General features: G+C 53.0%; 10 protein-coding genes and 1 non-coding gene across 11 annotated transcripts; 7 read left to right on the top strand and 4 right to left on the bottom strand.

The window, feature by feature from the left end:
* Nucleotides 1–34: 34 nt before the first annotated feature.
* Nucleotides 35–1,228, bottom strand: POSPLADRAFT_1035417 (hypothetical protein; the record flags this gene model as incomplete). The annotated part of the gene is made up of 3 exons (XM_024477084.1): nucleotides 35–472; nucleotides 564–806; nucleotides 911–1,228. The coding sequence occupies 3 exons, from the start codon at nucleotides 1,226–1,228 to the stop codon at nucleotides 35–37; spliced, it is 999 nt and encodes a 332-aa protein (XP_024336719.1).
* Nucleotides 1,229–3,883: 2,655 nt separating this feature from the next.
* On the top strand, nucleotides 3,884–6,064 carry POSPLADRAFT_1183638 (hypothetical protein). Its single transcript, XM_024489020.1, has 8 exons — nucleotides 3,884–3,907; nucleotides 3,964–4,483; nucleotides 4,536–4,588; nucleotides 4,646–4,731; nucleotides 4,784–4,942; nucleotides 5,003–5,192; nucleotides 5,250–5,636; nucleotides 5,696–6,064. The coding sequence occupies exons 2-8, from the start codon at nucleotides 3,966–3,968 to the stop codon at nucleotides 5,863–5,865; spliced, it is 1,563 nt and encodes a 520-aa protein (XP_024336718.1). The 5' UTR covers nucleotides 3,884–3,907; nucleotides 3,964–3,965; the 3' UTR covers nucleotides 5,866–6,064.
* A 130-nt stretch (nucleotides 6,065–6,194) lies between these two features.
* On the top strand, nucleotides 6,195–7,986 carry POSPLADRAFT_1066984 (hypothetical protein). Its single transcript, XM_024482131.1, has 4 exons — nucleotides 6,195–6,478; nucleotides 6,534–7,021; nucleotides 7,071–7,485; nucleotides 7,545–7,986. Exons 1-4 carry the CDS (start codon nucleotides 6,238–6,240, stop codon nucleotides 7,754–7,756), a joined length of 1,356 nt encoding a protein of 451 aa, XP_024336717.1. The 5' UTR covers nucleotides 6,195–6,237; the 3' UTR covers nucleotides 7,757–7,986.
* Nucleotides 7,987–8,535: 549 nt separating this feature from the next.
* POSPLADRAFT_1040825 (hypothetical protein) lies at nucleotides 8,536–10,247 on the top strand. The gene is made up of 6 exons (XM_024477810.1): nucleotides 8,536–8,888; nucleotides 8,945–9,114; nucleotides 9,170–9,241; nucleotides 9,292–9,749; nucleotides 9,807–9,818; nucleotides 9,867–10,247. The coding sequence occupies exons 1-6, from the start codon at nucleotides 8,577–8,579 to the stop codon at nucleotides 10,100–10,102; spliced, it is 1,260 nt and encodes a 419-aa protein (XP_024336716.1). The 5' UTR covers nucleotides 8,536–8,576; the 3' UTR covers nucleotides 10,103–10,247.
* A 181-nt stretch (nucleotides 10,248–10,428) lies between these two features.
* POSPLADRAFT_1172188 (hypothetical protein) lies at nucleotides 10,429–11,460 on the top strand. Its single transcript, XM_024488171.1, has 6 exons — nucleotides 10,429–10,544; nucleotides 10,604–10,669; nucleotides 10,723–10,796; nucleotides 10,859–10,952; nucleotides 11,008–11,309; nucleotides 11,360–11,460. Exons 1-6 carry the CDS (start codon nucleotides 10,455–10,457, stop codon nucleotides 11,382–11,384), a joined length of 651 nt encoding a protein of 216 aa, XP_024336715.1. The 5' UTR covers nucleotides 10,429–10,454; the 3' UTR covers nucleotides 11,385–11,460.
* Nucleotides 11,461–12,334: 874 nt separating this feature from the next.
* On the bottom strand, nucleotides 12,335–13,449 carry POSPLADRAFT_1075380 (hypothetical protein). Its single transcript, XM_024482807.1, has 9 exons — nucleotides 13,405–13,449; nucleotides 13,315–13,342; nucleotides 13,205–13,230; nucleotides 13,073–13,136; nucleotides 12,983–12,996; nucleotides 12,751–12,922; nucleotides 12,626–12,691; nucleotides 12,527–12,564; nucleotides 12,335–12,474 (listed from the first exon to the last, which is right to left on the bottom strand). The coding sequence occupies exons 1-9, from the start codon at nucleotides 13,432–13,434 to the stop codon at nucleotides 12,409–12,411; spliced, it is 504 nt and encodes a 167-aa protein (XP_024336714.1). The 5' UTR covers nucleotides 13,435–13,449; the 3' UTR covers nucleotides 12,335–12,408.
* A 2,262-nt stretch (nucleotides 13,450–15,711) lies between these two features.
* On the top strand, nucleotides 15,712–17,584 carry POSPLADRAFT_1183625 (hypothetical protein). Its single transcript, XM_024489019.1, has 7 exons — nucleotides 15,712–16,053; nucleotides 16,103–16,155; nucleotides 16,211–16,296; nucleotides 16,350–16,508; nucleotides 16,564–16,753; nucleotides 16,809–17,195; nucleotides 17,251–17,584. Exons 1-7 carry the CDS (start codon nucleotides 15,764–15,766, stop codon nucleotides 17,418–17,420), a joined length of 1,335 nt encoding a protein of 444 aa, XP_024336713.1. The 5' UTR covers nucleotides 15,712–15,763; the 3' UTR covers nucleotides 17,421–17,584.
* Nucleotides 17,585–17,982: 398 nt separating this feature from the next.
* Nucleotides 17,983–20,078, top strand: POSPLADRAFT_1048372 (hypothetical protein; the record flags this gene model as incomplete). Its single annotated transcript, XM_024479496.1, has 6 exons — nucleotides 17,983–18,009; nucleotides 18,055–18,187; nucleotides 18,236–18,560; nucleotides 18,820–19,602; nucleotides 19,738–19,777; nucleotides 19,905–20,078. The coding sequence occupies 6 exons, from the start codon at nucleotides 17,983–17,985 to the stop codon at nucleotides 20,076–20,078; spliced, it is 1,482 nt and encodes a 493-aa protein (XP_024336712.1).
* A 565-nt stretch (nucleotides 20,079–20,643) lies between these two features.
* Nucleotides 20,644–20,716, bottom strand: POSPLADRAFT_t109. Its single transcript has one exon. It is a non-coding gene; the product is annotated as a tRNA-Met (tRNA).
* Nucleotides 20,717–21,712: 996 nt separating this feature from the next.
* POSPLADRAFT_1066979 (hypothetical protein) lies at nucleotides 21,713–23,262 on the bottom strand (the record flags this gene model as incomplete). Its single annotated transcript, XM_024482130.1, has 5 exons — nucleotides 22,806–23,262; nucleotides 22,642–22,749; nucleotides 22,484–22,578; nucleotides 22,091–22,206; nucleotides 21,713–21,828 (listed from the first exon to the last, which is right to left on the bottom strand). The coding sequence occupies exons 1-5, from the start codon at nucleotides 23,208–23,210 to the stop codon at nucleotides 21,713–21,715; spliced, it is 840 nt and encodes a 279-aa protein (XP_024336711.1). The 5' UTR covers nucleotides 23,211–23,262.
* A 701-nt stretch (nucleotides 23,263–23,963) lies between these two features.
* Nucleotides 23,964–26,181, top strand: POSPLADRAFT_1066978 (glycosyltransferase family 57 protein; the record flags this gene model as incomplete). Its single annotated transcript, XM_024482129.1, has 8 exons — nucleotides 23,964–24,057; nucleotides 24,113–24,275; nucleotides 24,331–24,505; nucleotides 24,557–24,641; nucleotides 24,689–24,851; nucleotides 24,905–25,474; nucleotides 25,527–25,656; nucleotides 25,711–26,181. 8 exons carry the CDS (start codon nucleotides 23,964–23,966, stop codon nucleotides 26,083–26,085), a joined length of 1,755 nt encoding a protein of 584 aa, XP_024336710.1. The 3' UTR covers nucleotides 26,086–26,181.
* Nucleotides 26,182–26,260: the final 79 nt, after the last annotated feature.

Here is a 26,260-nt window from a genome sequence, read left to right as displayed (position 1 = left end):
GGGAGATCTAATTGCATGGTAGCCTTCTAATGAGCTATAACGAGACCCTGTCGTAAGTCTTCATGTGATGCTGTACAATGAGGTTGTCTGGAAGTCCCGCAGCTCGGAGCCGAAGCCCAAATCTGTGCTTCAAGCTTTCCGCAAGTCTTCCGGCTGATAATTCTGGGTGCAGCTCCCCGATGCCCGAGGGACAGGAAAACTTCAGTACAATGTGTGCCTCGGCGGCCTGGAAAGTGCACTCGTAGACGTCGAGCGCGGCGCCGGCTAGAAATGACGTTTGCTCCTCGGAGCAAGGGACATACGCGACGGGGTATTCGAGTAGGTATGCCGCCAACGGTACGATGTCCGTGATTTCAAGGGTGGGAGATAAGGATAGCACGGCATTGGCAGTTGGTGGGAATGTCCGTGCCAATAGGCTGTCCCGACAGAGTTCTGAAAGTGCAGCGAGGACCCGCGCGGGCGGCGCGGGCATCTAGTGTGAGACGCGTGTGAACTGCAGGTCCATGGAAACTGCAGTCGGGACCGACCAGAACGGGATCTTCACGGAGCCGGACGAAGCGTACCCACGGATCAGTAGCACATCCCGGAGGTTGTTGAGCTCTTTCAGAGTCGCGGAGAGAACATCTTTCCCGTAGCAGCGTGGTATTCACGAAGAATAGCTGCGCAGACTGTGGTTCTTGCACGAGCACCACAGTATTGAATGCGGGGAGTTTCTGCAAAACCTTCGTTAGGGTCAATCCAACTTCGATACCGGGCTTTCCTTTGTGCGATCCAAATGCAAGTGGTGCCCGTCTAGGCCTGGCGATCTGCAAGAACACGGTTTATTCTGGGAGTGGGGAGGACAAGAGGCATGCGGTGTGGCGCACTCCGCCCGATAACGCATGTCGACATGGCGACAAGAACAACTCACCTCACGCAACTTGATGAGCACCCCGGCAAAGGACTGGGCAGGCGTCGTGGTATGTGAAACGGAAGGAACGAAGGCATCAAAAAGATATCCAGTCCTGTCTACCCAAAGATGATATCGTCCCTCTTCAATCCACACTATCCAGAAGCTGTCGTAGGTGAATTTGCCATACCGTACTGAGAGCGCGATAAGACAAAGATCCATCGAGCACTGGTGAATTTTCCGTTCTGACGCCCTCTTGAATGCAGCTCGCAGGTCGGAGAACACTACAGCGTACATCACACTGAAGGTGGGAGGGGAGTCTGAAATTTCGTCGTCCATGGAAAGTGAGATAGTATTAGAATTTCGTTTACGGAAGGGAGAGACCGGTCAAAGATTAGCTATGATTCAAACGTCCACTATCGGCAAACTAAGAGAGGTCACGTGGACGGGGTAAACGAATCCATAATGAATTTGACTGCAATTTCAAACTGAAGTGAAGTCGTCAGGCACAGTGCATATGTATTAGCACGAATAATGTGTTCACGACATACACTTATGGATATCCTGCTCAGAGTCACGGCGGTCTCCAGACACAGGGAGAGAGCGTGTCGGCACCACATACCCCCACTATACAAGCTTCCGGCTGGATTATGGACCACAGCAGTCGCAAACGGCCGGTCGCCACCGGGAGTTTGAATCAAATGCCCACATACCTCCGGTTTGTTCCTCGGAATTGTTGCTATGCATCAAAACATTGTTTCGCGGCTGAGGGGCGATGTAGATACGCAGCACTCGCACGAGACCCTGAATCTGGTCAAGCGAGTGCCGCGTACAGAGAGGCGCGCTGACACTCCAATACAAATGATACTTATAGCATGCGACTGCGAGCAGAGGAAAAATAACTTTCCATGACGTACTGATGGAAGGCTGTGACACTATCATACAGGCGGGTTTTCATGGCCACCTTCAAGTTTCTCCGTATGTCGACAGTCATATGCACACGAGGAGACGGCGGCTGTCCGCAAAGGACCTTATCCAAGATCCGATGCTCTCGTCAGTGTCTGAGCGGGGAATGCCTCCTAGAACGACTTCGATGGGCTTCTGTGAATTGTCAAGTGTTCTAGCTAGACGGCGAGAAACGCTTTGATCGCTTACTCTGCTTGGCTCGCATGCATATAGCACTGAGCGGTGTAATCTCGAGCGCCAACGAGCCCAAACACTAATGGATACGCTATAGAGGAGGAGGCAGCAATGCCCGCACTTGATTGATGCAATCTTGGGTGTATTATTGTTAGCGAATTCGGAATAAAGACAATGTGTGAGACCGCACTAGTACGCCCAGGCAAGACTAGGCATATCGCTGCCATTCACAAGACTCTGGAGGAGTCGGTGACCATCCTCTGGAGCACTTGGTAAACATTGTCAACCGTTGCGGCCATTAACAACCGCAGTCGAGGCGGCCAATTTGTCCGCCAAGACAGGTGAACTTAAGCGACAGAAACCAGGATGCCAGATCTGGTCCCTGCAAATCACACATGAGCACAGTACTATTCAAGGAATTAGAGGCTCTCTCTGCCGCACTATGTCCGCACTATTACTGCGGTGGCGCTGAGTCGCTGATTCGCTGATCAGGTTTTCCCGTAATGATCACCTTCGCAGAGTCATTGGGTTTGTATATTCCGAATTATTAGAGCTGCCTCTTCAGTACAGCCCCGTGAGGTACTCTGACCAGGAAAAACGTCGCATTGCATACGGCATGAGTCAGAATTGTGGGATATAGAAGTCACGGTATGGGTGCAAATGTAAGTAAAATTGTAACCTATACCTGGTGCATTATCCCGATCAGATTGGTCCCGATCGCTGGGATTGCATTTTTGCCCCACGGAACGATCGCGGCAGCATTCAGCGACTTGTTCTCCGACCGGCCACTATGCAGTCTCAGAACTGCGAAAATGCCCACGCAGAGGGCAGATATAGTGTCTGAAACTTGGCTGAGATCCACGCGTATATGCACGCGATAACTCCTTTTGGACGGCTAGGTTTACCGAACACATGGATCAGTTACCACAAATCCGAATTCGGGAGAAACAGCACTCGTAAATCGCGTCTTCACGGGCGTGTGCGCGATGTTACGCAATGGAGGCGCGACCAAGAGGAGTTTCTTTATCTTCATAGCGCCGGGCATCAGCGTCCAGGCTGCGTGTGCGAAGGGCGCGCGGTCTGTGGCACACACGCGGCTCCTTGCTTCGGTCCCGGGTGAGTCCGCTTTCTGTAGTTATCTCGATGTGGACTATTTTCATCTCCGAGAAGGTGACAATGCGATGTTCATTCTCCGTTCTACATCTACTCCTGTGCGGCACGCATGGGAATCCCGGGGCACCCAAATGTAACGCTGGTTTCTGACATTTCTGGCATATCCCCGTACACAATTGCACACGTCGGGCGATGTGGACAGTCTAGAACCGTTCAACGCTCTACGTCGCGGACGGGGCGGAAATCAACATCTTGACATGTCTGCCTGTCCGCCCGTGCCTTCCAGCGCTACTGCGTCCTGCAGCACTTTCCTTATGCCATGCTATCTGTCGTCTCCGAGGCACGACAGTACCGCGTATCGGATCTCCGGTGCTTCGCGAATTTAGGCCCATCGCACCCTTTCCAAGAACGCGGTGAGAAGATCTACACCCCACCGATGTCTCCAGCATCGCCAACGCGTCGTGAAATCTCCATGCGGAATGGCCTACGCAGTCCGAAGCCGAACTCTTCACGTCGGAAGTCCCCTGTAATTCTGTCAGAGAGCTGACAATTCGTATTGCCTCGAATTCTTCTGCGATCTGGCCCAGAATCTGCTTATGTGTGGAGTTTCCTGCAAAATCACAAGCGTGAGGTGATTGGTGTGCTGCCATGTACAGGATGCGTCTTATAAGAAGGCAGCAAGGGGTTTGAGATAGTGAGCCAGCTTACGCCTCCCTCGCCCAGCTCGTCCTCGCAAAATCCCTTGTGAATTCTATTGTGGTCAAGGTACTGTCATCCCTCGTGCCCTGTATTCGTTGCTATGAGTTAAGACTGCCTTTCAGCAATGACGAACCTAGTAGCAGACAACGCATCCAATAACAGCGACAAGGGACATGCTGTGAAGCAAGACTCTCACTCCTCTGTTATAGGGGCATCGCAGATAGCTGCCCCCGCACTGGTGTATCAGCCAGATAGCAAGTCGTCGGATGCTGAGAAGCGTCCAGGCACCGTCAGCGTTCGGGATGTTCCCAGCTATACGTCTTCGGCATCCACTCTGGATGGCAAGGCCTCCATTCAAGAGAAGGGCGAGGTTTGGGAGGGCTACGAGGCCGATGCCCTGCCCGACAAGGTGCAGAACACGTTCCTGCGCAACCTTCGCTTCCAGATCATGTCTCTCTATCGCCGGCTGTTCGGGATCGTCTTTGCGACAAACATGGGGGTGTTCATTTGGTATTGCGTCAGAGGCACGAATGCAAGCAAACTGGGAACGGTTGTCGTTGCGAACTTGTTCGTTGCGATTCTCATGCGACAGGAGTACGTGATCAACACGTTCTACGTTGTCGCATGCTGGACCCCCCGGTCGTGAGTATCCGCGGAGCGTTTATCTGTTGATGCGAGGCTCATGCACGTGCAGGTGGCCATTATGGTTCCGCCGTATCGTGGCGCGAGTATACTCCATTGGTGGAAGTAAGTGGACAGCTATCAGCCATTGTCGAGAACGCCGCTGATGCTGCCGGTTCCTAGTCCACTCTGGCGCTGGAGTAAGCGGCACAGTTTGGCTAATGCTCTTCGTCGGGCGTGCAACGCGCGAGGTTATCAACAAGGATCGGGTGAGCAGCTTGCACTAATGGCAAACGAGACCGCGCTGACCGCAATATGAAGGTGACTGTTCCAACACTAGCCGTCTCCTATGTCATCTTGGCACTCCTCGTGGGCATGGTCACTTTCGCTTATCCCGGATTCCGCGTGAAGCGCCACAATACGTTCGAAGTGACACATCGATTCGCGGGCTGGACAGCAGTTGCGCTCGTGTGGGCACAGGTGGGTTGCCTAATTTGGCTGCATTACCGCCGTACTTATACCGACCGCATGGTCGAACAGGTGGTACTGTTGATCAATGATTACAAGACTCCTGATGAGAAACTGGGCCACGCTCTTGTCCACACCCCTTCATTCTGGCTTGTCGTTGTCTTCACTGTCTCGATCATCCTGCCTTGGGTGCGTCTCCGCAAGTACCCAGTACGTATCGAGAAGTCGTCCGACCACTGTGTTCGCCTCTACTTCGACTATGGTGCGTGCTAGCCCGTTCCATCTCTGCATTCATTTCATTGATAAGATGCCATCACAGTCTCGACCGAGCCAGGGCACTTCACACGGATGTCCCTGGACCCGCTCTTCGAATGGCATTCATTCGCAACGATCCACGAGCCGGGGCAGAAGGGCTACTCTGCTGTCGTCTCTAAAGCGGGCGATTGGACTTCGGAGGTGATCGCCAACCCGCCAAGCAAGATCTGGATCCGAGGCATTCCATGCTATGGTGTCGTGCATGTCACCCCCCTCTTCCGCCGAGTGGTCATGGTCGCAACGGGCAGCGGCATCGGTCCCATCGCGCCGGTAGTGTTTGCAAAGGAGACAGAGATCCAGCTCCTGTGGACAGCGCCTGCCGTGCGCAAGACGTTCGGTGACAAGCTTGTGGACTCGCTGCTCGACGCAGCGCCAAATTCAGTCATCTATGGTGCGTCTCTGCAACCGAGAGGATGACTTCAGGCAATTTCTGACAGCAAATCTTCCCAGACACTCGTGAGCATGGACGACCCGATCTAGTCAAGCTCACCTACCGCATGGTACGCGAATTCAACGCGGAAGCTGTTGTTATTATCTCGAATCAGCCGCTCACGGAGAAGGTCGTGTACGCCATGATGAGTCGTGGTATTCCCGCCTTTGGAGCAATCTGGGATTCTTAAATTCGGCCCCCACTCCGCGCGTGCGGTCCCGTATCTCTTTATTCACGCTATCTAATGTCCCTAGATGATATGCCAAGACTTCCCGTCCAGAGATTGTTCTCCCCTGTTGTATCATTCAGACTGCAGTTTTGTATAACGTGTACATACCTACGACCAAAATTCGTGGCATCTGCAATAGAGATAGATTCGTCTTGCCCGGAAATCTCGTTCTGAAGTCAAGCTGGGTGTGGATCAAATTTACGAATTCCTTCGATCGTCCTCATCACGTGCGCTTCTCGCGCTTGCAGCCCTCGTAGGATCCAAAACACAGAATACCTTGCTTTGCGTAGGTGCTACAACCGTCACCGTCCATTACAGCTGGGACATCGCACAATGACAGCAAATTCACAACCTGTTATCCTCCTGGAACCGCATCCAACAGCGAGGAGCATGGCAGTTGCTGCTTCACCGTTGGCTGCGGGTGATCTTGTACACGCCGAACCCGTCTTGGCTTCCGCGCTCTTACAGTCTGAAAAGGGACGTAGATGTGATCTCTGCCATAGACTGTCCTCGGACAGAGTACAACTACGAAGGTGTACCGGATGTACTTCCTACTGGTACTGCGGAGCTGAATGTGCATTTGGTATAGTTTGCTGAAAGCAATATTACTGACTCCGCATTCTGATCAGGCCAACGCAAGCAATGGAGCTCCCAGCACAAGAGATTATGCAAGAGATATCCCCGCTACATGGCTTCTGAGGAATACCAAGCATTGTCCCATCATGACCAAGTGGATGCTATCCTCCTCTCGCACCTGATTGCGGAGAGATTCATTGACGATGGGGGCAACATATCGGCTGAAGGTGGAAGCTCGATGTCGACTCTCATGGAGCTGGTGGAGGCGCGTTCTGCTCCAACCACAATCCCCCCTCTATGCAACGCGAACGTGCCATCGGACGTGCTCAGCACTGCGCACGCCATTTACAACCGCTTTGGGAACAACAATTTCGTGGTGCATTCACACCTGAACTCCTACGCACATGGTATATTCCCGTTTGCTAGCAGATCGTTCAACCACTCTTGCGTGCCAAACGCTGTCGTCAAGTATATCATCACGCCGTGTCATCCTGTACGGATGGAGGTTATTGCTTTGCGAGATATCGCAAGAGGCGATGAGGTATGTCAGATGTTTGATACATGAAATTAGCGAATTGACAATGAATCAGATTACAATTCCATACTTGGATCCTGCTTTGCCCCATAATACTCGTCAAGAAGCTTTATTTCACAATTACGGGTTCACATGCAACTGCGATCTGTGTGCCTATACCGGGACATTTGACTCTCCGGCCTTGCCAACTCGAGGATCCGATGAACTCGCTGAAATCGAGGCCGACTTGCGCCGCTTCGCTCTAGGCAGTTCTGATAGACTTGACCTCCGAATGATGGCTTCTGATCGGCCTCGTTCCGTCAAGATCCCCAGACGATTTGCGCCTCTCTTACATGAGACCTATCTGCCTGATACATCTGAGTTATTCAGCAAAGCTTCGCACGAAGGAGATTATTTGAATGCTCTGTCAGCTGGGCTTACCCTGCTTGCGTTTTATGTCGTGGTGTATCCCACGAATTACCCTCAGATAGGTATGTTTCAGATGCTTGGCGCCGGTCGCGCGAACCTCTAACCGAGATGATACCTCCAGGGATGCACGCACTGGAGTTATCTAAGACGGCATGGAATGCGATCGCCACCAACGCACACATTCTCGGATCGGATGCGAGATCTCTGGAAGACGCCATGCAATCATACCTCGCGGCGGCGTCTCGCATCCTCAATAATTTCGGACCGGAGGGCGACGAAGCCGGTCCTCTCGAGGAAATTCGCGTTTTGCAGGAGCTATCGAGGACTCGGTGATCTATGCCGATTTGTCCTCATCGCGGGCGACCGCATGTTTCCAATACCTCGCTTACCATTGGCGTCACCGCATGCTGCACTCCCGAGGATCAGCGCGAACCCGGGGATCAAGCTAATGATGACCCTGCAGTCGCCATCGTTCATACAATGATTCGGCGGGCGGAGTCCTGGTTAGTACATTGTACAATACCGGCCGCGATGTCATCATCAATATGCTTAGTCATCACCACACAAACTCGGTGGTCAGGATAATTCTTGACATGTCCTCGGCGAGTTCGGAGTAATGCAATGATGACTTGAGTCGATACCCGTCTTGTCGAGCATCGAAATGTTGTCAGTCAGGTAGAGATTGCGGCAAGGCGCCTGTGTCTTCTCTGAAACGGACACCGCCTTTCCTGAACAATGATGCTGGTGGTGCGGCGTTAGAGCGGCGTACTCATAGCAGGCGCATCACGCCGCCACAAATTGTAGGAGTGAGTGTCGTCATTCGTATCGCGCGAGTGTGTTGCACTGCGACGGACCTTGCCACACAGCCAGAGCCATTGCTACCTCAGATGAATATGGTCGACAGCGGTGCTCGGGCATTGCTCCTTCTATTACATTACGTGCCATTTCTGACGGAAAACGGCTATAGGAAGGGCTTGGCTGGCGATGCAGAGGCTTCCTGCACAGGTTCAAAGGCTGCACGTAATGGAAGCCATAAGTACTCTTCGCTTCTATGCGCGCAGCATTGCATATATGAGGTGCATTTTGGCTCCCACTTGCGACATCGGCGGTAGCTCGCTCTCTCATACATTCGTTGCAAGGCTCCGTGTGCAGAATGTCCACACGCCACTCTTTCCTTTCTACTACTGGTCTTGTACAAGCCCCGTCGGACGCAGGCAGCAAAGCGTCGTCCAGACATGCCAGATTCGGCGGCACAAAGCCGGAGAAGAAACAACCCAAGTCCAGGGCGCCAGCACTGGTCACGGTGGCGGGCATACGCCCACTGGGACCCATGTTCCTCATCGGAATGGCTATCGGGTTCTCCTTGATATTTATCGTATCGATCTCGTTCGCATTCGTGGGCTCTGACGAAGACGAGCCCCCTTTCAAGGAGTTTCTGGATAACATTGCGAAGGATAACCCCGGTGTGAGTGCAGCGAGGCATTGCCAGTGCACGAGCAATCAGCTCACTCTGCGGAACAGATTGTGTTGCTTGGGGACAATGTCGACGTCGATGTAGATGAGCCCTCGGTTACAATCCGCTGGTCAATGATTGGCTGTGGGCCAGGTTTTGTCCTATCTGGATCTGAGGGAACCCATGGCAGTACCGAATGCGGTATACCATCAATCGCGATGAATGTGTTCGTGGACAGGTGAGCTGCTGACCGAGGTTCAATACACCAAATCTAATGCGGTTGTGGTCTCAAGCGAGAGCGACGCCGCGGCAACATATGACCCCGATCTTTTTCCCATTGTATACAAAACAGGACGAAGGCTTGGGTGAGTCCTGCTTACGTCGCCAATGTTCGCTTCTTGAACGTATCTCGCAGGATCCAGAACTTGTATCAATTCGACAGCGATCACGTCCTGGACGTGCACGAAGCAAGGTTGTATCCATTCGACACTTACCACCTCACGTCCACCTTACGCGTGGCATCCACGAATGGTGACCCTATCGTGCTGAGCGCGCTTACAACGCTCAAGGTTACGTCAAGCTTTGCCATCGCACGCACCGACGTGCAAAGCAACGTGAATACATCGAATTCAATCAACGCACCGAGTCGAGACATTGAATTGAATATTACAAGACCTCCGGAGGCACGCATGTTCGCCCTGTTGCTCTTCGGAGTCAGCTGGATGCTCGCCCATGCCACGATGGGCTTTACGGTGCTTGCGTGGATGCGCGCCGATCAGCAGTCTGTCTTCCAGTATCTGGGATTGGTCGCAGTCACCCTCCTCGCCATTCCTCAGCTCAGGAATGCCATGCCTGACGCCCCAGGCTTTGATGGTGAGGTTCTATGATAACAATCTATATAATACTAACAGCGGGATTGTGCTGCATCAGGTGTTCTGCTTGGTACGTCAATACCAGACTTGGGTACAGGGCTTCCTGACAAGGACACAGATAGCATTGGCTTCTTCCCGCAGATGCTAATGGTCGGGGTGTCTGCAATCTGCATGCTGTCGATGGCTGCCAAGAGGGCGTTGCAGGGGAAACGCGGTCACCAGGAACAGAGTATAGACGATCGTGAGGGTGGACCGAGCCAGCCAGTTTTGAAAGGTCTGGAGAGACTGCGCCGGCAGGGATCAACTGTAGATTTCAAGCATGTGCGCAGTTGGAGTCGCGGTGCTTTCATGTAGAATGATGAGGTATAGGACAGACCTGTACTACTATCTCGTGTTTCCACGACGCAACTTGTAGCATGTCTCTTCCCTGGCTGTATGTAACCTCTGTTGATTCGTACCGACTTCATAGGCTGCGAAACGCCGCGTTAATCATCACCTTCACTCCAGTGTCTGGATGTATAAAGCTCGTGGGACAAATATTGTGCGTAAGGGAGCAAAAGTAACAGAAGTGAGTGTAGCTCTAAGCCGGATATTCTCCGAGCAAGTCGGGATTACCACGTGCCGACGGGCGGACACGTTGGACCGATCGGGCAGTGGTGAGCTGCACCTACGCTTGCTCTCGCCACCGACTATATCACATCTCGACATGCCGGTAGGTATTGAGGCCTGGGTCACCCAAATACCACCAATCACGAGAGGGTGGCTTGTGCTGTCTGTGTTAATGAGCCTGGCGGTGGTGAGTAAATCTCTATTATGGCATTATCTCGGTCTCACTGACGCCTCTGTGCGGGGCAGCAATGCCAATTAGTAACCCCGTTGCAGCTTTACTTCAGTTTCAAGGCGGCCTTCACGAATGCACAAGTGAGCTCATAAGCAGCTAGAGGGGGGGGGCTCGTCTGACTTTGTGCCTACAGCCATGGCGAGCATTGACCACATTCTTCTACTTCGGCACAATCTCGCTGGACTTCGTGTTCCACATGTTCTTCTTGTAAGGGTGTGGACCTCTGCATCTTTATGTGTTTTCGCTCAACGGGATCCTTACTTTGACAGCATGAGATACAGTCGAATGTTGGAGGAATCATCATTTGCTAACCGGAAGGCAGATTACTTCTGGCTGTTATTCCTCTCCTCTCTGATGCTCCTGGTATGTCGCATTACCAGGCCTACTCGATTCATATCTCAGCGTACCCCCCTTGCAGGCTCTCTCACCACTCGTGAACCTGCCATTCCTCTCTTCGCCGCTGGCTTTCGTCCCCATCTACCTGTGGTCTCGGCGCCACCCCAATACACCAATATCGCTATTCGGTCTCATCACGATCACCGCTCCATACTTGCCTCTGGCTCTTGTTGGGCTCGCATGGATGTTGAATGGCACCTGGCGAGCAGCGGCTGGTGACCTCATGGGGTGTGCGGTGGGCCACATTGGGTGGTTCGTCAGGGACGTGTGGACGCGGGAGATGATCGGCGGCCCAACAATACTGAGCGACGCTCCTGACACACTGTACGTCCTCCTAACGCGCCTTCTACCCTATCACTGACTATGCATCCCAGAAAACGTCTGTTCGGGGATATTTAACGTAAAAGGATCCGTGTATGTATTATTGGTACTCAGTAGCATTACCCTGCGTTATAGACTATGATGTTCCCACACGTATCCGACGTCGTGCGGAGTGGAGTCGCCGCTGCACCAGCAGAACCCACCGTGTCTCAGATTGCTCTCCTCTATCAGGCCAGAGATAGCACTCGCAATCTTCACACAGATCCCAACACAGGTTTACTCCCGCGGACCGGCTCAAGCCCGTCCCGCTAGAATGCCAGCGACATGCAAATGAGTCTCCTTTCGGGTGTGGGTTTGACGCTCAGCTTTTTGGCGGTGACGTTCTGCAGGGTCGTGAGCGGTGCGGCGATACTAAGGCTCAATGTGTGCTCCGATAGGTCCGGCTCCGGGGCGCTTCCATAGGTCATAGGCCAACGTCAGGACAAAGCATCTCGCCGGTGGCGGTCCTCGAACCCTCAGTGCTTGGTCGGTGTATGGATGGAGCCGAGCTCAGGCTCGGGCGGAGATGTCTGGCCTAGGCATCGATAGGGAGCTTGAGTCCGACACGGTACGGAGTGGTGTATCAGACGTCAGGCCTTCAGGTACGGCCCTCCACTGAGATCTACGCCTCGCGATGCTTCAAGGAGTTCTAGTCACGTTCTCGCATGGTTTGCTTACTTGCACGTCCCCAATTGCGCGAGGCGCGCGCGTTCGCGCACCACCGAGCTAGAAGCAGAGGTTCTGCCCCGTTTCGCCTGTAAAGATGGAGGGCGATTACTATGTCACGGAAGAACTCCCGAGTCAAGGCGTTCTTGCAGATTGCGTCCGCGGCGCATCTACTGCACGAAGCGCGACATTGTTCCCGAAGCGAAGCTAGGGGGCCGGCTCGTCCCAGTATGATGCCAATGGTCCATTCTGGGTAACACAATGCCGTTCCAGCAGCGAACTCACCCACGATAATTCCAAGGGGGTAGGCAGTATGCGGGTTTCTTTACGGAAGAACTTCTATCCAGGCCCACATACAGATGTAGCACATCCATTAGATAGCGTCATTCCCTGGCATCTAGTCGACATCGACGTCCTTGCCCTCGATGACTGTCTCGCCATCGTCGGAGAATTTGACGTCGTTCTAGGAGCCGTTACTGTAAACCAAGACACGGCGAATGGGCGTGAGAACAAACCTCATGCCCTGCAGACTTGCCGATGTACTTGGTATGATCTGTGATACAGGCGGGGACAATGAGTCTCGGCGATATCTTGAGAGATACGATATTGCTTACGACCATAGGCTGCAAGCTGTCCGGCCGCGTTGACGAACTCGACGCGCGTGTATGCAAGCGAACGCCCTGTCAATTCTCAATGATCAGCTGGGCGCATAGCAAATGACGTACAGATGGAGACCAACCCATCCCCGTTACAACAGCGCTGACGGTAAGCTCGTCACCGGCGCGGCCCCCCGGCTTTACGAATGATGTGCCGATGTCGACAGACACACCTGTCAGGAATTGACCCTTTGTCGCCACCGCCAGCGAGCCCGCAGTATCAGTCAAGGACATGATAAGGCCGCCATGGACCGTCTGGAACAAACCACTCCTCAGTTACCGCCGAGCTGTGCTATGCAGACCATGCATTCTCACTCCGACCCGGTTCACTGGTCCATCATGGGGGGAAACATTCCATCAGCAGCAAGTCATTTCGATAAGGCTTCAGCCTAGAAGGATGCGTACAGTTGTAGGGTTCGATCTTGAGCGACGCGCGGAGGAGGCCAGGCTTCGCCTCGAGGATCTTGAGCTGTTAGTCAACTGTACTCAGCTTCACGTGCGAGGCAGACGTCTGACTGTTGGAACGCCCAAGCGTACATTAGGGAAGCACTGCTGGTCGTGTCCTGCATGCGCATGTCAACAGTAAACACACGTCCACAGACCAGCTCAGACTACAGTTCTCGACAAGATAGAGACTTGGGGCGCACCCTTGTTGTCTACGAATGACTTCCAGACCTAACAGCACTGTTTCAGATCCACGATATGTCATCATTTCAAGGTGGTATAGTGAGACTAACGCGTCTGGTAAAGCGCATACAAGCTGCCATCTGTGCAAAGTACACGATAAGAGAGGGCAAGCCTTGTCCAAGATGTGACGCCTCAGCGAGGGCGCTGGTGGGTGGCAGGCGGACACGATCGGAAGCGCGATCGCGACACATCACGTGCATACAGAGACGCGTCGCGTCGCGTCCTGCCTCTGCTTTCAAGTCCACTTCCCTCGTCTACGAGATTATGAATGCCCTCACTCACCTCTATTCCAATGAATACCCTCTCGAGCGTCATACGTGTACACTACTACACAGGTACAGTCTTTAAGAAAAACTGCGCGATCCGACTGACATATGCATGTCATTACCACGTTACCTTCAGAGCAACTGAGCGGCAGAATTGGTACGACATGTACAAATCTCAAGGAACCGGCAACCGGGCTCCGTGCACAGTGCCGCGCGTCTGTCGTGTCTCAGTGATGGGAAGAGGCCCGTCATTGTCTCTGTATGGTATAGTGTTATCCTGTTTTTCACTTATCGTCGCACATCCGCAGCGGCATCCCGTTTGAGCCTGTATTCAGAAATACTCACGAATCTGCCACCTCTTTCATCTACAGAGCAGGCCTCGCCCTGCACGCTGCTTTCTTGTCAGTCTATTACGCTACGTATATGAAATCACAAGATATCAATATACAAATACCGCAAGGCGCACACTAACAGGACTATTGACAGAATCTTATACCTGTTGTAATGCAGACGACGAGGCATGTGCATCTGCGTACAGGCTTCGGGCTCCGTGCGGTGCAAATTCATTATCAAGGTCTGTGTAATATAACTCGCATGGGGTGTACTATTCGAGCCACGTTGCAACCCTGCAACAATGCCCGCTATACAACCGCAATGACCCACTGCCAAGTTTAAACGTGTAGCTGATACGCGGGTTTTGACACGTACGAGCGGTAAGGATGTCTGAACTGGCGTGATGCGTAGGTATCTTGATATCTTCTCGCACAGCCCAAGGGTTCCTCTCGAGGATCTCGAAGGGTCCGTCTGAACTCGACGGATTGGAGCACATCAGTTTGAGTCTACAGAAACAGACAAGATTGAGCGCATACTGGCAGCTCCCAAACGCTGGTTCAGATAAAGAATCTACCTGGATTAGCTATTGTAGCTAGCCCGGTACCGATAACAAGGTGCGTGGGACAGAGTAATAGCGATATCAAGCGGACTGAATGAACTCTCAATGACAGATCTGAGGTTTGAGATTCATTGAGGCTTGACGCGCGTCTCCCTTCCGCGGCACAGATCTCCTGCCGACCACCACTCAATCACCAACCTGTCTTGACTATCGGAGGAGTATATTTTCTCTTAGAGTATGCTTACGGCCATGAGGAGATTCGGCCGAAGCACTTCCACATACAAGCCTTCTCCTCTAGAATAATTCATCTTCAAGTCGCGAGCAGCCTTACATCCAACGAGGAACTTGCAAATCTCCCGATGTCGTTGATATACTGCATTGGCACAGCTACGGAGAGTTTGCGATCGGCGGTTTGGCTTCCATGCCAAGAGCGCCGGTAAGTTGCAAAGCCCGTGCACTCTCCGGAGCGCGCTGGATGGACACGGTGTCCCTGACCACTGCAAACGGTATGTTCCTGAAGGCGTATTGAACATTATTGGACTCCGAACAGAAAACAAGCAGCGCACCTCCCTATGTCGGCGGCAGACAATGGCAAAGAACGTATGCAATGAGTGGTGCTCTGCCTGAGTTCTGCATTTCATCTTGTAAGTTATCATCTCCGTTCCTGCGCTTGATGCTCTATGGGGCGGTACAATCATGAAGGCCTTCCAGGCTTTGTACGCAGAGAAGCCGGTACATGGTCGGCGCATCATTCTGAACGGACGTCCGCCTGCGCGGTTGTGACGCCCGATTCGCATAAGTGTGCTTTGACTGGTGTCGGCGCTCTCTCACTCTCAGTGTGTCTGCAGTGGTCGTGACTTGTTGACAAGTGCACCTGTCGCGTCGCTCGTCCGGGCACCGGATCGAGGTGGTTTGGTATATTTGTTTCTTGCTGTCCATGACTTCGTATATCATGAGGACATCAGTGTGTAGTCCTCTCCAGCATTCGAAGTGCTCCTCGTATCCTTCTGCGCCAGCTCTCTCTCTTCTACTCCATCTCGAATCATGGCATCTTCGTCTTCTTCTATTGCCGAGGAGAAACCTCAGCTCGCCGTCGATGAGACGCCGAGGGGTAGCAGCGAGAAGCTCGCTTCCCCGGAACCGATCTACCAGATCCAGACGAAGTCCAAGGTCGTCGACCTCACGCAGGCGGTCGTGCAGGTTACGACCGCGCCGCCCTCCATATCCGACAGGAGGAGCGATACCTCTTCCATGAACGAGAAGGGCGAGGTATGGCAAGGATTTGAGGACGACGTCTTGCCAGAGAAGACGCAGGGCTGGCTCGTGCGCAACCTACGCTTCCAAATCATGTCGCTTTACCGCAGGCTATTCGGTATCGTGTTCGCGACGAACATGGGCATTTTCATCTGGTACTGCGTCAAGGGCGCGAACGCGAACCAGCTTGGCAAGGTCGTTATTGGGAATCTCTTCACCGCGATTTTGATGCGGCAGGACTACGTGATAAATGCTTTCTTTACCGTTGCTTGCTTGGCTCCACAGTCGTAGGTGCCGGGTACTATATTTACGATCCTGCACTCACCGTGTCCCTAGTTGGCCATTGTGGATTAGACGTATCCTTGCAAGAGTCTACTCCATAGGTGGAAGTGAGTCTGTGCTTGCAACGTTATCCATATCTGTACTCTAACGCGTCTTCGGTAGTTCACTCGGGGGCCGGAGTCAGCGGAACCGTATGGCTGGTCCTATTCGTCGCGCAGGCGACTAGAGAGTTCATCAAGAAGGAGAACGTGGGTCTCTCACAGCAGGACGTCAGAACAAGCGTTAATCACTCCTCATGCAGGTCACTGTCCCTACGCTTGCAGTCTCTTATGTCATCTTGGCACTCCTCCTTGCTATGGTTATATTCGCCTATCCCAAATTTCGTGTCGACCATCATGATGCATTCGAAATTATCCATCGGTTTGCTGGATGGCTTGCAGTTGCTCTTGTGTGGGCACAGGTGGGCCTAACATTTGTTCCATTTGTATGACAGAGGCTAACGTTTCTCATGATAGGTCGTCCTTCTCACGAGCGACTATCGCGCACCGGGAGAGAAGCTTGGCTATGCTGTTGTACACACTGCGCCGTTCTGGCTTGTTTTGATCATGACGTGTTCCATCATCCTGCCCTGGCTTCGCCTTCGCAAGGTCCCTGTGCGCTCAGAGGTGCTCTCGGATCACTGTGTCAGACTCCACTTTGATTACGGTGCGTGCTCAGTTACTCGGCGGTAGCATCAACTCTGAGACAGCTGTTCGCTCAGTTGACACCCACCCGGGACACTTCACGCGCATGTCGCTGGACCCACTGCTCGAATGGCACTCGTTCGCGACTATATCCGAGCCTGGCAAGAAGGGCTACTCTGCTGTTGTTTCCAGAGCGGGCGACTGGACTAAGAAGCAGATCGGCAACCCGCCAGACAAGATATGGATCCGAGGTATTCCGTGCTACGGTGTCGTCAGAGTGACGCCGCTCTTCCGACGGGTGGTCATGGTCGCGACAGGGAGTGGCATCGGACCCATCGCGCCCGTTGTCTTTGCCAAACGCACCGAGATCCAGTTGCTGTGGACGGCCCCCGCGGTGCGCAAGACGTTCGGGGATAAATTGGTGGACTCGCTGCTCGAAGCTGCTCCGCAGTCCGTGATATATGGTACGTCATGGTGCACATCAGAGACGGGTTGCCGGCTGATCTGACACCTGTCCAGACACGCGTGAACACGGAAGGCCTGATCTTGTGAAGCTTACATATCGCATGGTGCGCGAGTTTAATGCAGAAGCTGTGGTCATCATCTCCAATCAGCCTTTGACGGAGAAGGTGGTATATGGTATGATGAGCCGTGGCATACCTGCTTTTGGCGCAATCTGGGATTCTTGAGTCATCTCGGACAATAATCTAGACCTAGACCTACTGTTGGTATCTATTTTCCCAGAGTGGCTGCACGATAGATTCGCTGTGCGAACTGAAGAATGTAGAACACGAGTACTTGTGTAGATAATCATCGAAATCCATGAGCGACATGGGCGCCCAGGTTTGGGGCCATACATAGATCTTAAAGCTTCTGTAATGACTTATCATACATATGAGTCCAACGCCTATGTTCGCTATTGGCATACATTTTCCGGAAACAATGCATTGACGGCAACACGTTAAACGAAATTGGGAGACGCCGTATTTGTATTGCACCGATTGTCTCGATCACGATCGCCGGATCTCAGTTTTGGTCAGAAGACAACTCTGAGGCGCTCCGGAAGACTTACGATGGTCATGCTACCTGCTGCGCCAATCCTCCTCCTCAATGGGAGATTTCGGGTGGGCGTCCAGGTGTCATGCTCTTTGTTCTGCGCAACTTCATCCGCTGCGAGGCCGCCTTGATTGTCATGGACGGGCTTCACATTATTGGAGTTGAATATTCGTGTCATACCTGGTAGTAGATACGATGCGCATCGAACAGGGTTTCCAGCCTGTGAGCGATGCCATTATCACTCCCACGGCCTCCTAATGTCTCCAGGCTTCATTCGTGGAAGGACATCCGTACACGACAGACCCTGCTCTGCCGGGCCTTCTGAAACGGCTCTTTCCTCCGACCGTTCTTCAAGATGTCGAGGCGGATCTTATACACTTCGGTGATATCGTGGAGACTCGTAAGTTTGAACCGCTATCAAATGGGGCCTGCTAATCAGAATGAATAGGAATGAGGGTTTTGAGTCAGCTTGTTGAACCCCCTCGACTGGTACAGTATAACCAATGGGGACAGCGCGTAGATGAATTGCAGACCTCCGAGGGTTGGCGCGGCCTGAAAGCATTATTCCAAGAAGAAGGCATTGTAGGCATATTTTACGAACGGAGAAATCGAGAATTCAGTCGTGCACATGGATTCGCAAAGATCTTGCTTGCTATAGGCGACTCGCAAGTGGTATGTGACATTGCTAATGGCCACATCATTCGTAACGATGAGAATGACACGTCCTACATAGATCAATTGTCCAATGAGCATGACAGATGGTTGTGCCCGGGGTGGGTTATGTACAATCATGACTGAGTAATGCCAGAGCTCAATGTCGTTTGCACAGTTATAGAACTCGTAGGTGATATGCTTCTGAAAAGAGATGTCCTTCCTCGCCTCGCAAGGTATCCACTGGGCGCTGCACATGTCGGGTAGCTGCCGGGCTGATCTCTTGTACTTAAGTCGCGATCCTTCCCAGGCGTTCACAGCGGGACAGTGGATGACAGAGGTTAGTAATTGACGCCTTCAATGATCATAATCATCTCACAGTCAACAGCGCGCCGGAGGCTCAGACGTATCTCTGACGGAAACACTAGCGTCTCCCGTCCCCGAAACAGCCTCCACCACGCCTAGTCACTACGGACAGAAGTACACGCTTGACAGGTTCAAATGGTTCTCGAGCGCGACTGATAGCAACTTTGCGCTCGCTCTAGCCCGGACGGGCTCTCAGGCAGACGGCTCCCGCGCGCTATCGTTGTTCCTGGTCCCTCTGCGTCTCCCAATGTTCCGCGAGCCTGGCGCTCCACGCCCGCCGTCAACAAGTAACAACGTCTTCGTCCATCGGCTCAAAAACAAGGTTGGAACGCAGGCTCTGCCAACGGCCGAGCTGTCGCTGGAGGGCGCCGAGGGGTACCTCATCGGCGAGCCTGGCCAGGGAGTCAAGCTCATCACCCCTGTTCTCAACATCACCCGCCTGCATTCGGCGACAACGTCTGTCGGAAGTCTCCGCAGATGCCTGGCGATAGTGACCGCGTATTCGAGAGTACGCGCGATCAAGGGCGGCGCACAGCTGCTGAAGGACACGCCGTTGCATGTAGCCGAGCTCGCAAAGGTCTCGGTGCTGTACCGCGCGCTCGTGCATATGTTATTCGGCACCATCAGCCTGCTGGGAAAGACGGAGTGTGGCGTCGCCCACGAAGAGGAGGCACTGCGGCTACGGCTCCTGACACCGGCCATCAAGGCGTTCGCGGCCGAGAAGGCGTGCACCGCTATGGAAGAATGCATGGCGGCCCTCGGAGGGGCTGGCTACATGTCAGAGAACGAGATTGGCAGGTGCGTCATAATGAGCGTTATGGGCATCGCATGGCATTAGCCGACCCAGTGTCCCCGTTGCAAAATGATCCAGGACGCGTTGGTCGAGAAGATCTGGGAAGGTACCATCACTGTGTTGTCTCTGGATCTCGTCAGGGCTGTCAAGAAGTCAACCGCTCTGAAGGCCTTCATTTCCGTAAGTCTGCTTCCCTTGTACTAAGGTCTCAGCATACCAACAGTTGAGTTAGTGGGCAGACCGTGTGCTTGCATCATGTCCCGCCTGCTTGCGCTCCACTATTTCCTTTCCTCTTATGATTGTACAGGCGGCACTAAGCGACCTCGTAGCCGTATATGCGGTCCCCATGCCACCTCTAGCCCCCGCCCTGCGCTCTTCCTTTTTTGTCACGTCGCGTCGAGTTTGTGTCTTCTTGAGCACGCTATATGGGCATTCAACGCACAAGAAGAAACTCGTGGCACAGATGCGGACGTTTTTATAAAGTGGGTCGAGGAACACGGCCTGGAGGAGGTCGCACGCGATGTGCAGAGGGCTCGACACTCTCCTGAATCACGGCTCGAAGACAACTACCGTATTACATACGGCATCTCCCAAGCTGGGCAGGAATCGTCAGAGCTGGGATCACCACTTCATCGTTCACCTTTCTGTCGTGGACGTTTATAGAATCAGCTCCGTCGCAACGTGTTTTGCTCAAAGCCGAATGCGTTACGCGCTTGTGTGCGGTATTACTCCTCATGAGACTCAGGTGATATAATGTCCCACAGTATCCTTTTCTTGTACTTAACAACATGATATACAGTACCCTCTGCCCCGCTTTTTATACTCATCAAATGCTGCGTCTTATTGGCAGGCATGTCGAACGATGACACAAATTGGACAGCGTCGACATGAGTTCTATTGGCAGACTCATCGATGTTCTCATTGTCGCGGCTCAGTAGAAAAGTAATTCAGTAATGCCAACATTTGGGCAGTGCAAACTGTGTTACAATCAAGAATCAATATCTCAAGAGAATCTGAAGAATAAAATGAGTACTCAACTCCCTATATAGCAACAACTCGTTTCGATCGAGTGACCTCGGGGTTATGAGCCCCGCGCGCTTCCAGCTGCGCCATGTTGCTGTAGACTCTTTGTCTCAAGTCTACGATACAGACATAGAAACGCCCCTAACTGACCCGCATCGATGCTTGTATTTTGTCTTGTTACATAACTGCCTGCGTACTGCCGCCGTACATCATTATTATCCGAGTTCAACTTGTTCCTAAACGCTGCTAACAAAGTTACATCGATACCCTCCACCTCTACTAATCGCGGCTCACGTACCGCCGATTTAATGGCTGTGTGGACATTAGCCATATCGCTCCGACTCACAAATACTCCTTTATTTTGTGTCGTCGTCCCAATACAAAATAAGGACAATGTTTAAAGTCTGCCTACAGGAGACAACAAATATTCTAGAAGGCTAGAACCTACCCTCCTGTAAATAAAACAGGTATGTAGGTGTTCACAGTGCACTCAAATTTATCATGATTCATGTTCCTGTCGGGTCCGTGCGCTCAGTGCCACGTCATTCCGATGTGTACGTGCAGTCGGGGTGTACAGATGGCATAGACTACGCACCGTAGCTGTAGCCATATGGGCTTGACAGAAATTGTGACCATATCGCTTATCGTCGTAAGAGGCTCAGCTTGCGCCAATCGAGTGTGAAATGCCCCAATCGCTTTATGAAAGACCATACGTGGGTGGCCTGCTCCCAATGGCGCCACAAGCTCCTGCAGACGAGAAAGCTCAGCCGGCTCTCGTCCACAAACAGTTAGTCTTCCCTAGGCAGCCTGCAACAGAGCGCCCTTTTTGATGGTCGGAGGATGGTATCCTGGCTACGATGCGACGTGTACTGTCGTGCCGCGTCCGTCGCCAGTGGATCGTCACTCCCGTAGAAAGGCTAGTGCAAGGTTCCTGGACGCTCGATTCACAGGGCTGCATCCCTGCGGAACAGTTTCATCATGTTACTCAAGTGTTCTGAATTTCCTCTATCGTCGGATGTCCTATCCTTGAAATTGCAAGGGCTGCGTTCTCGTTTATGGTGCGATCGAGTTCAATGACTATGGCAATTGAACTCAAACGTGGTGGAAGTTAATAACATCCCTGATTACTACAGCGATGTCGGTGACTTCCTCCAGAACACGAAGGCTTGCCACCTGCACGCCGCGGAAGGAAAGCATGGTGGAGCGATCTTTGTATGCATTGTAATATGGGGTCGCAGCGAATATTATCCTTCGCGTCACCACGGATGGCGAGACCGGCGGCGCGTTCTTAGTGGGTATGCGTACATCGCAAGCCTAATGAGCCGTGCTGTGCTCGAGGTGCCGGCGGGCCACACGCCCCGCTTCATGGATGCGCGTTCAATTCAACTACAACTCGTCCGTACATGCGGCATTGCATAAGATGTACTAGAGCAAGCTCACATTCGCCTCAACGCGCTTCTTCCAACTCACGGCGGATGCTGATGATCCCGCAGGCAACGGCCGCCAGAGAAGCGTTGAACTGATGAAAATAAGCGGGGGCATTTTTGAAGGAGTTGCCCGATGGCTCCCGACGGAACGTAGGACATCTTATGGCTCAGTCTACATATCAATACCGAATATAAGTCTTGCATATTCGCTATAGGTCGCAGGGTGACTAGGAGATACATGGCGATCAACCATATGTGCCAATCATGACTATTGATACACACTTGTACACTGGGAGACATACATAATTATAATCGAGGAGACGAACGTAGAACAGCATGTACCATTTGCATCTACTGATTTGTGTAAGGGACAATGTGACATCTAGAGATGCTGTCAGAAGACACGATAATCGTGAAACATCATGAGCCAACTCACCCTAGCAGTCCTCTTCCTCCCCAGCCGCTCCGAGGTACAAATGTCAATGTGACGGTCTGTCCTGGAGCTCGCAGCACCTGCACGGAGAGTTCGCTCTACAATTGCGAACCAAATACATCATTCTTACGCCGGAGAGGATGTGCTAAGATTGGACGCACCCCTTCTTGTGCTGCGACAAGCTCTGCCAAGGGCTGGAGGGAGGATGCGGTAAAGGAAGAATGTACTAATGAGCCGAAAGAGAGGATGAGGTCGTCTCTTATGAGACCCTATGTTAACATGCAGTTAGAGCGATTGTAAGAACGTCTTCGGTAGGCGCACTTACTGCGACTGCAGCAGGGCTATTTGGGGCCACACCGTTCACCTTTGCAAACGGACGCAAGGAACCGCCATCTGTGGGTGCTGGAGCTTCTTGTGCAGGAGACCGCTCCGTCTTCACGACTGCCGCAGGATCGTACACATTTTGCAGGGCGACCATGATTATGTCCCTGAGCGCACTGAGATCGTTCCGGAGCTCAATGATGCGCACACGCGCATGCCGGACGGCCCATACATCAATGTCCGCGCGAGGAAACCCTTCTGGGTCAACGAGGGGCGAGCTCATGGTGGAGGAATTAGCTTGCAGAATGGACAGCTGCGCGTCGAGCTCTGCTTCTATGTTCTCCTTACGGGCCATCAAAGTGCGAACTTGCTCGGCGGGCGAGTCTCGTGGGGGAAGCATCATACCCATGTTCACGTTGCTGTAATGGGGCTGAGGAAGAGGCCTCCTAGCAGCAGGAATCTGAAAGCGTCATCCCTATATTTGCTTACAAAGCTTACTAGTACTTATAATGGCATTTATATGCATAAGTAAGAGTTGCTGTCAAAGGAAAGTCTATTACTTGTTAACCTTGTTTCGCGAAGGCGCTTATCTGCTTGCTTCTACCACAAACAACACTGACTGGCACTACATGGAGGAGTCGTCTACTCATTTACCCCCAGAAGGGTCTTCATCCTCCTCAAAACCGCATCGAACGCGTAAACACACCACCTCGTTTTCCTCTCAGTCGTCCTCGGTCACAAGTCGGCCCTTGCGCTTGAGAACGCCCGTCCCTTATAACCGTCCTCCGCAAGCAGCGAACGTCATCTATAATGGGTACGCCATCATGATCATCCTGTTAGTACAAGGGTAATCCGAATACGACGCGTTCTTAGGCCGGAACAGGAGATACTTGCCCCAATCCCGCGAAGACACCACATCCTGCAAGCCGCTGAGAGCCAAGACTGGCTCGGGTCTCCAACCCTTTCTGTGTCCTCGTCGCGTCCCGTGTCACCCTTCTCACTGAGCTCAGGTGGTCTGAGTCCTAGCGCCGCACGCCGCCGTCTGAGCCACCGGATCAGCTTCGGCTCCCTTATGGAACAGAGCGCGCCGTTGAACGCTGCACGCGCGGAGCGCAAGGCAGAGCACGAGCATGGTGGCATGGCGCGCCGGTGGGTTCGCTGGATGCACAAGCACGGCATGAAGTCCTGGGTCGTCCCGTGTGCGGTCCTCGGATCCGTGGGGGCGAAGTGGGCCGTCGGGCTGAGCTCGTATTCTGGTTAGTCGCGCTGCTTTCGCGATCGGTCTGGAGGTTCACTGGACAAGGTGCTTAGGACAGGGTACGCCGCCTATGTACGGGGACTACGAAGCCCAGCGGCACTGGATGGAGCTCACCATCCATCTTCCTGTGCGCGAGTGGTACAAATATGACCTGCAGTATTGGGGCCTCGACTATCCACCACTTACTGCATACGTCTCGTGGCTGTGCGGTGTTGTGTATGTTCTAGTGCGTTTCTGGAGCTCGCGCGTACTGACGGGCAGTGGCATGCAGAGGGTCTTGGATAAACCCAGCTTGGTTTGCGCTCGACGCGTCGCGTGGGATCGAGAGCGAAGGCAGCAAAGTATACATGCGTACGACCGTGCTCATACTAGACACACTCGTGTATCTTCCCGCTCTCTTGCTCTTCGTGCGCGCATGGCACGCCAACCGATCGTTTCGGACTCAGGTAAATATATATGCCAGCTACCCATGTCTAATCTTTTGACCTCGGGCGCAGGAAACAGCTCTTCTCACTTTGCTCCTCCAACCCGCACTGCTGGTAGTCGATTTCGGTCACTTCCAATATAACTCGGTCATGTTGGGTATGTCGCAGAGACTCTATTCTGCTCAATACCTAATACATTAATAGGACTCACTCTTCTTGCTTTGAATTGTTTCGCTACCGGCCGTGATCTGCTTGGTGCATTCTTTTTTGTCTTAAGTCTTGGATTCAAGCAAATGGCGCTCTACTATGCACCGGCTATCGGCTCGTATCTCCTAGGGAAATGCTTGTATCTCGGATCCGTTCACGGGTAGGAAATCGCGCCCGTTTCCCAGCGCGCCCAACATACTGAAGGTTACTCAGTCCCAGACACTTTGTCAACTTGGCAGTAGTCACCGGCCTAACAACTCTCGTGCTCTTTCTTCCTTTCCTACCACCGCTTGCTCCTTTGGCAGCCATCCTCGATCCCATCACGCGGATATTTCCATTCAACCGTGGTCTGTTTGAGGACAAGGTTGCAAACTTCTGGTGCGCGAGCGACGTGCTGATCAAATGGCGGAGGCGCCTCGGACCTAAGGCACTTGTCCGCCTTGCGACTGCACTCACTGTGCTCGGATTTCTGCCCGGTGCTGCAGGGCTGCTATACAGCGGATGGAGGCTGAATCCTCAGCCTGTGACTGTGGACTCGATGAAGGGGGACAAGGACACGGGCGACGTGAGGAAAGCAGCGGTGAGGGAGCCGGCGCCGATCATGGCGCTGCTCCCATATGCGCTGCTCACGTCATCCATGTCCTTCTTCCTCTTCTCGTTCCAGGTGCACGAGAAGACAATCCTCCTGCCGTTGATGCCGCTCACGCTACTGTTGTCCGGCGCAGGTGAGGGGTCTGAGACACGGGAGGTGGGCGCTCTGGCGAGCAATGTCGCTATGTTCAGGTTTGTTGGAGGTAGTTTCGATGACATAGGCTTGAGCTGACATATGATGTAGCATGTGGCCATTGTTGCAAAGGGATGGGCTGGGTGTGCCGTATGTTGCGCTCACAGTCTTGTGGAATCGCCTGCTTGGATATAACCCATTCCGCATACCATCGAAGTCCTACCTGCAGTACCTCGCTCTCGTACGTCTCTTTGACACATTTCTCCATGGAATGATACTAAGCGATGTTTTATAGGGGGTCCATAGTACATGTGTGTTATTGCACATCCTCGAGGCCCTTTTCACGCCACCGGCGCGATATCCGGACCTGTTCCCCGTGCTGAATGTTTTGGTGTCGACTCCCGTTTTTGGGCTGGTATGGTTGTGGAGTGTGCGTCGCGGCGTAGAGGCAGGTTGGGCCCTTGGAGGGCTAGGCTCAAAATCGGCAAGCACGCCGAAGCCTGCGAAAATCGAGGTCAATGGCTATGATGACGCTGCGACTGCTAGCAATAAGCAAAGCATCGGGCGCGAGGCTGGCGCACGAGCGATAAGCCTAGGGTACGCGCAGGGACGAAGGAGGCATGGACATCGTAATGACAGCATCAGTTCAGTATTGAGCGGGGTGAATTGAGGAGAGCGGGAGCAGAACTGACCCTGGGTCTCTTATTACTTACTACTGTCGCTAGCTGTCGATGTTTATCTAGTAATGCTGTATTATTGCGGATCCCACACGGTGCGCGCGTGCCATGGAGTGAAGTAGGCGCTTGTGGGTGCAGGCCCGTGACTTGCGCTGGACCGCCGAGGGT

Source organism: Postia placenta (genome assembly GCF_002117355.1).
Source record: "Postia placenta MAD-698-R-SB12 unplaced genomic scaffold POSPLAscaffold_11, whole genome shotgun sequence".
Lineage (NCBI taxonomy): Eukaryota > Fungi > Basidiomycota > Agaricomycetes > Polyporales > Adustoporiaceae > Rhodonia > Rhodonia placenta.
The sequence above is the reverse complement of the archived record's forward strand: the minus strand, read 5'-3'. Positions and strand labels throughout refer to the sequence as shown.

Coding starts and splice junctions, on each gene's coding strand:
- POSPLADRAFT_1183638 (XM_024489020.1), top strand. CDS start 3,966: ATGACGAACCTAGTAGCAGACAACGCATCCAATAACAGCGACAAGGGA. Junction 4,484..4,535: donor GCATGCTGGACCCCCCGGTC/GTGAGTATCCGC, acceptor ATGCACGTGCAG/GTGGCCATTATGGTTCCGCC. Junction 5,193..5,249: donor TCGCCTCTACTTCGACTATG/GTGCGTGCTAGC, acceptor ATGCCATCACAG/TCTCGACCGAGCCAGGGCAC.
- POSPLADRAFT_1066984 (XM_024482131.1), top strand. CDS start 6,238: ATGACAGCAAATTCACAACCTGTTATCCTCCTGGAACCGCATCCAACA. Junction 6,479..6,533: donor CTGGTACTGCGGAGCTGAAT/GTGCATTTGGTA, acceptor CATTCTGATCAG/GCCAACGCAAGCAATGGAGC. Junction 7,022..7,070: donor ATATCGCAAGAGGCGATGAG/GTATGTCAGATG, acceptor ACAATGAATCAG/ATTACAATTCCATACTTGGA.
- POSPLADRAFT_1040825 (XM_024477810.1), top strand. CDS start 8,577: ATGTCCACACGCCACTCTTTCCTTTCTACTACTGGTCTTGTACAAGCC. Junction 8,889..8,944: donor TTGCGAAGGATAACCCCGGT/GTGAGTGCAGCG, acceptor TCTGCGGAACAG/ATTGTGTTGCTTGGGGACAA. Junction 9,115..9,169: donor ATGAATGTGTTCGTGGACAG/GTGAGCTGCTGA, acceptor TGTGGTCTCAAG/CGAGAGCGACGCCGCGGCAA.
- POSPLADRAFT_1172188 (XM_024488171.1), top strand. CDS start 10,455: ATGCCGGTAGGTATTGAGGCCTGGGTCACCCAAATACCACCAATCACG. Junction 10,670..10,722: donor CGGCCTTCACGAATGCACAA/GTGAGCTCATAA, acceptor TTGTGCCTACAG/CCATGGCGAGCATTGACCAC. Junction 10,953..11,007: donor TCTCCTCTCTGATGCTCCTG/GTATGTCGCATT, acceptor CCCCCCTTGCAG/GCTCTCTCACCACTCGTGAA.
- POSPLADRAFT_1075380 (XM_024482807.1), bottom strand. CDS start 13,434: ATGGCAGCTTGTATGCGCTTTACCAGACGC. Junction 12,692..12,750: donor CGCTGTTGTAACGGGGATGG/GTTGGTCTCCAT, acceptor GAGAATTGACAG/GGCGTTCGCTTGCATACACG. Junction 12,565..12,625: donor ACAGCTTGCAGCCTATGGTC/GTAAGCAATATC, acceptor CCTGTATCACAG/ATCATACCAAGTACATCGGC.
- POSPLADRAFT_1183625 (XM_024489019.1), top strand. CDS start 15,764: ATGAACGAGAAGGGCGAGGTATGGCAAGGATTTGAGGACGACGTCTTG. Junction 16,509..16,563: donor TTGCTCTTGTGTGGGCACAG/GTGGGCCTAACA, acceptor TTCTCATGATAG/GTCGTCCTTCTCACGAGCGA. Junction 16,754..16,808: donor CAGACTCCACTTTGATTACG/GTGCGTGCTCAG, acceptor CTGTTCGCTCAG/TTGACACCCACCCGGGACAC.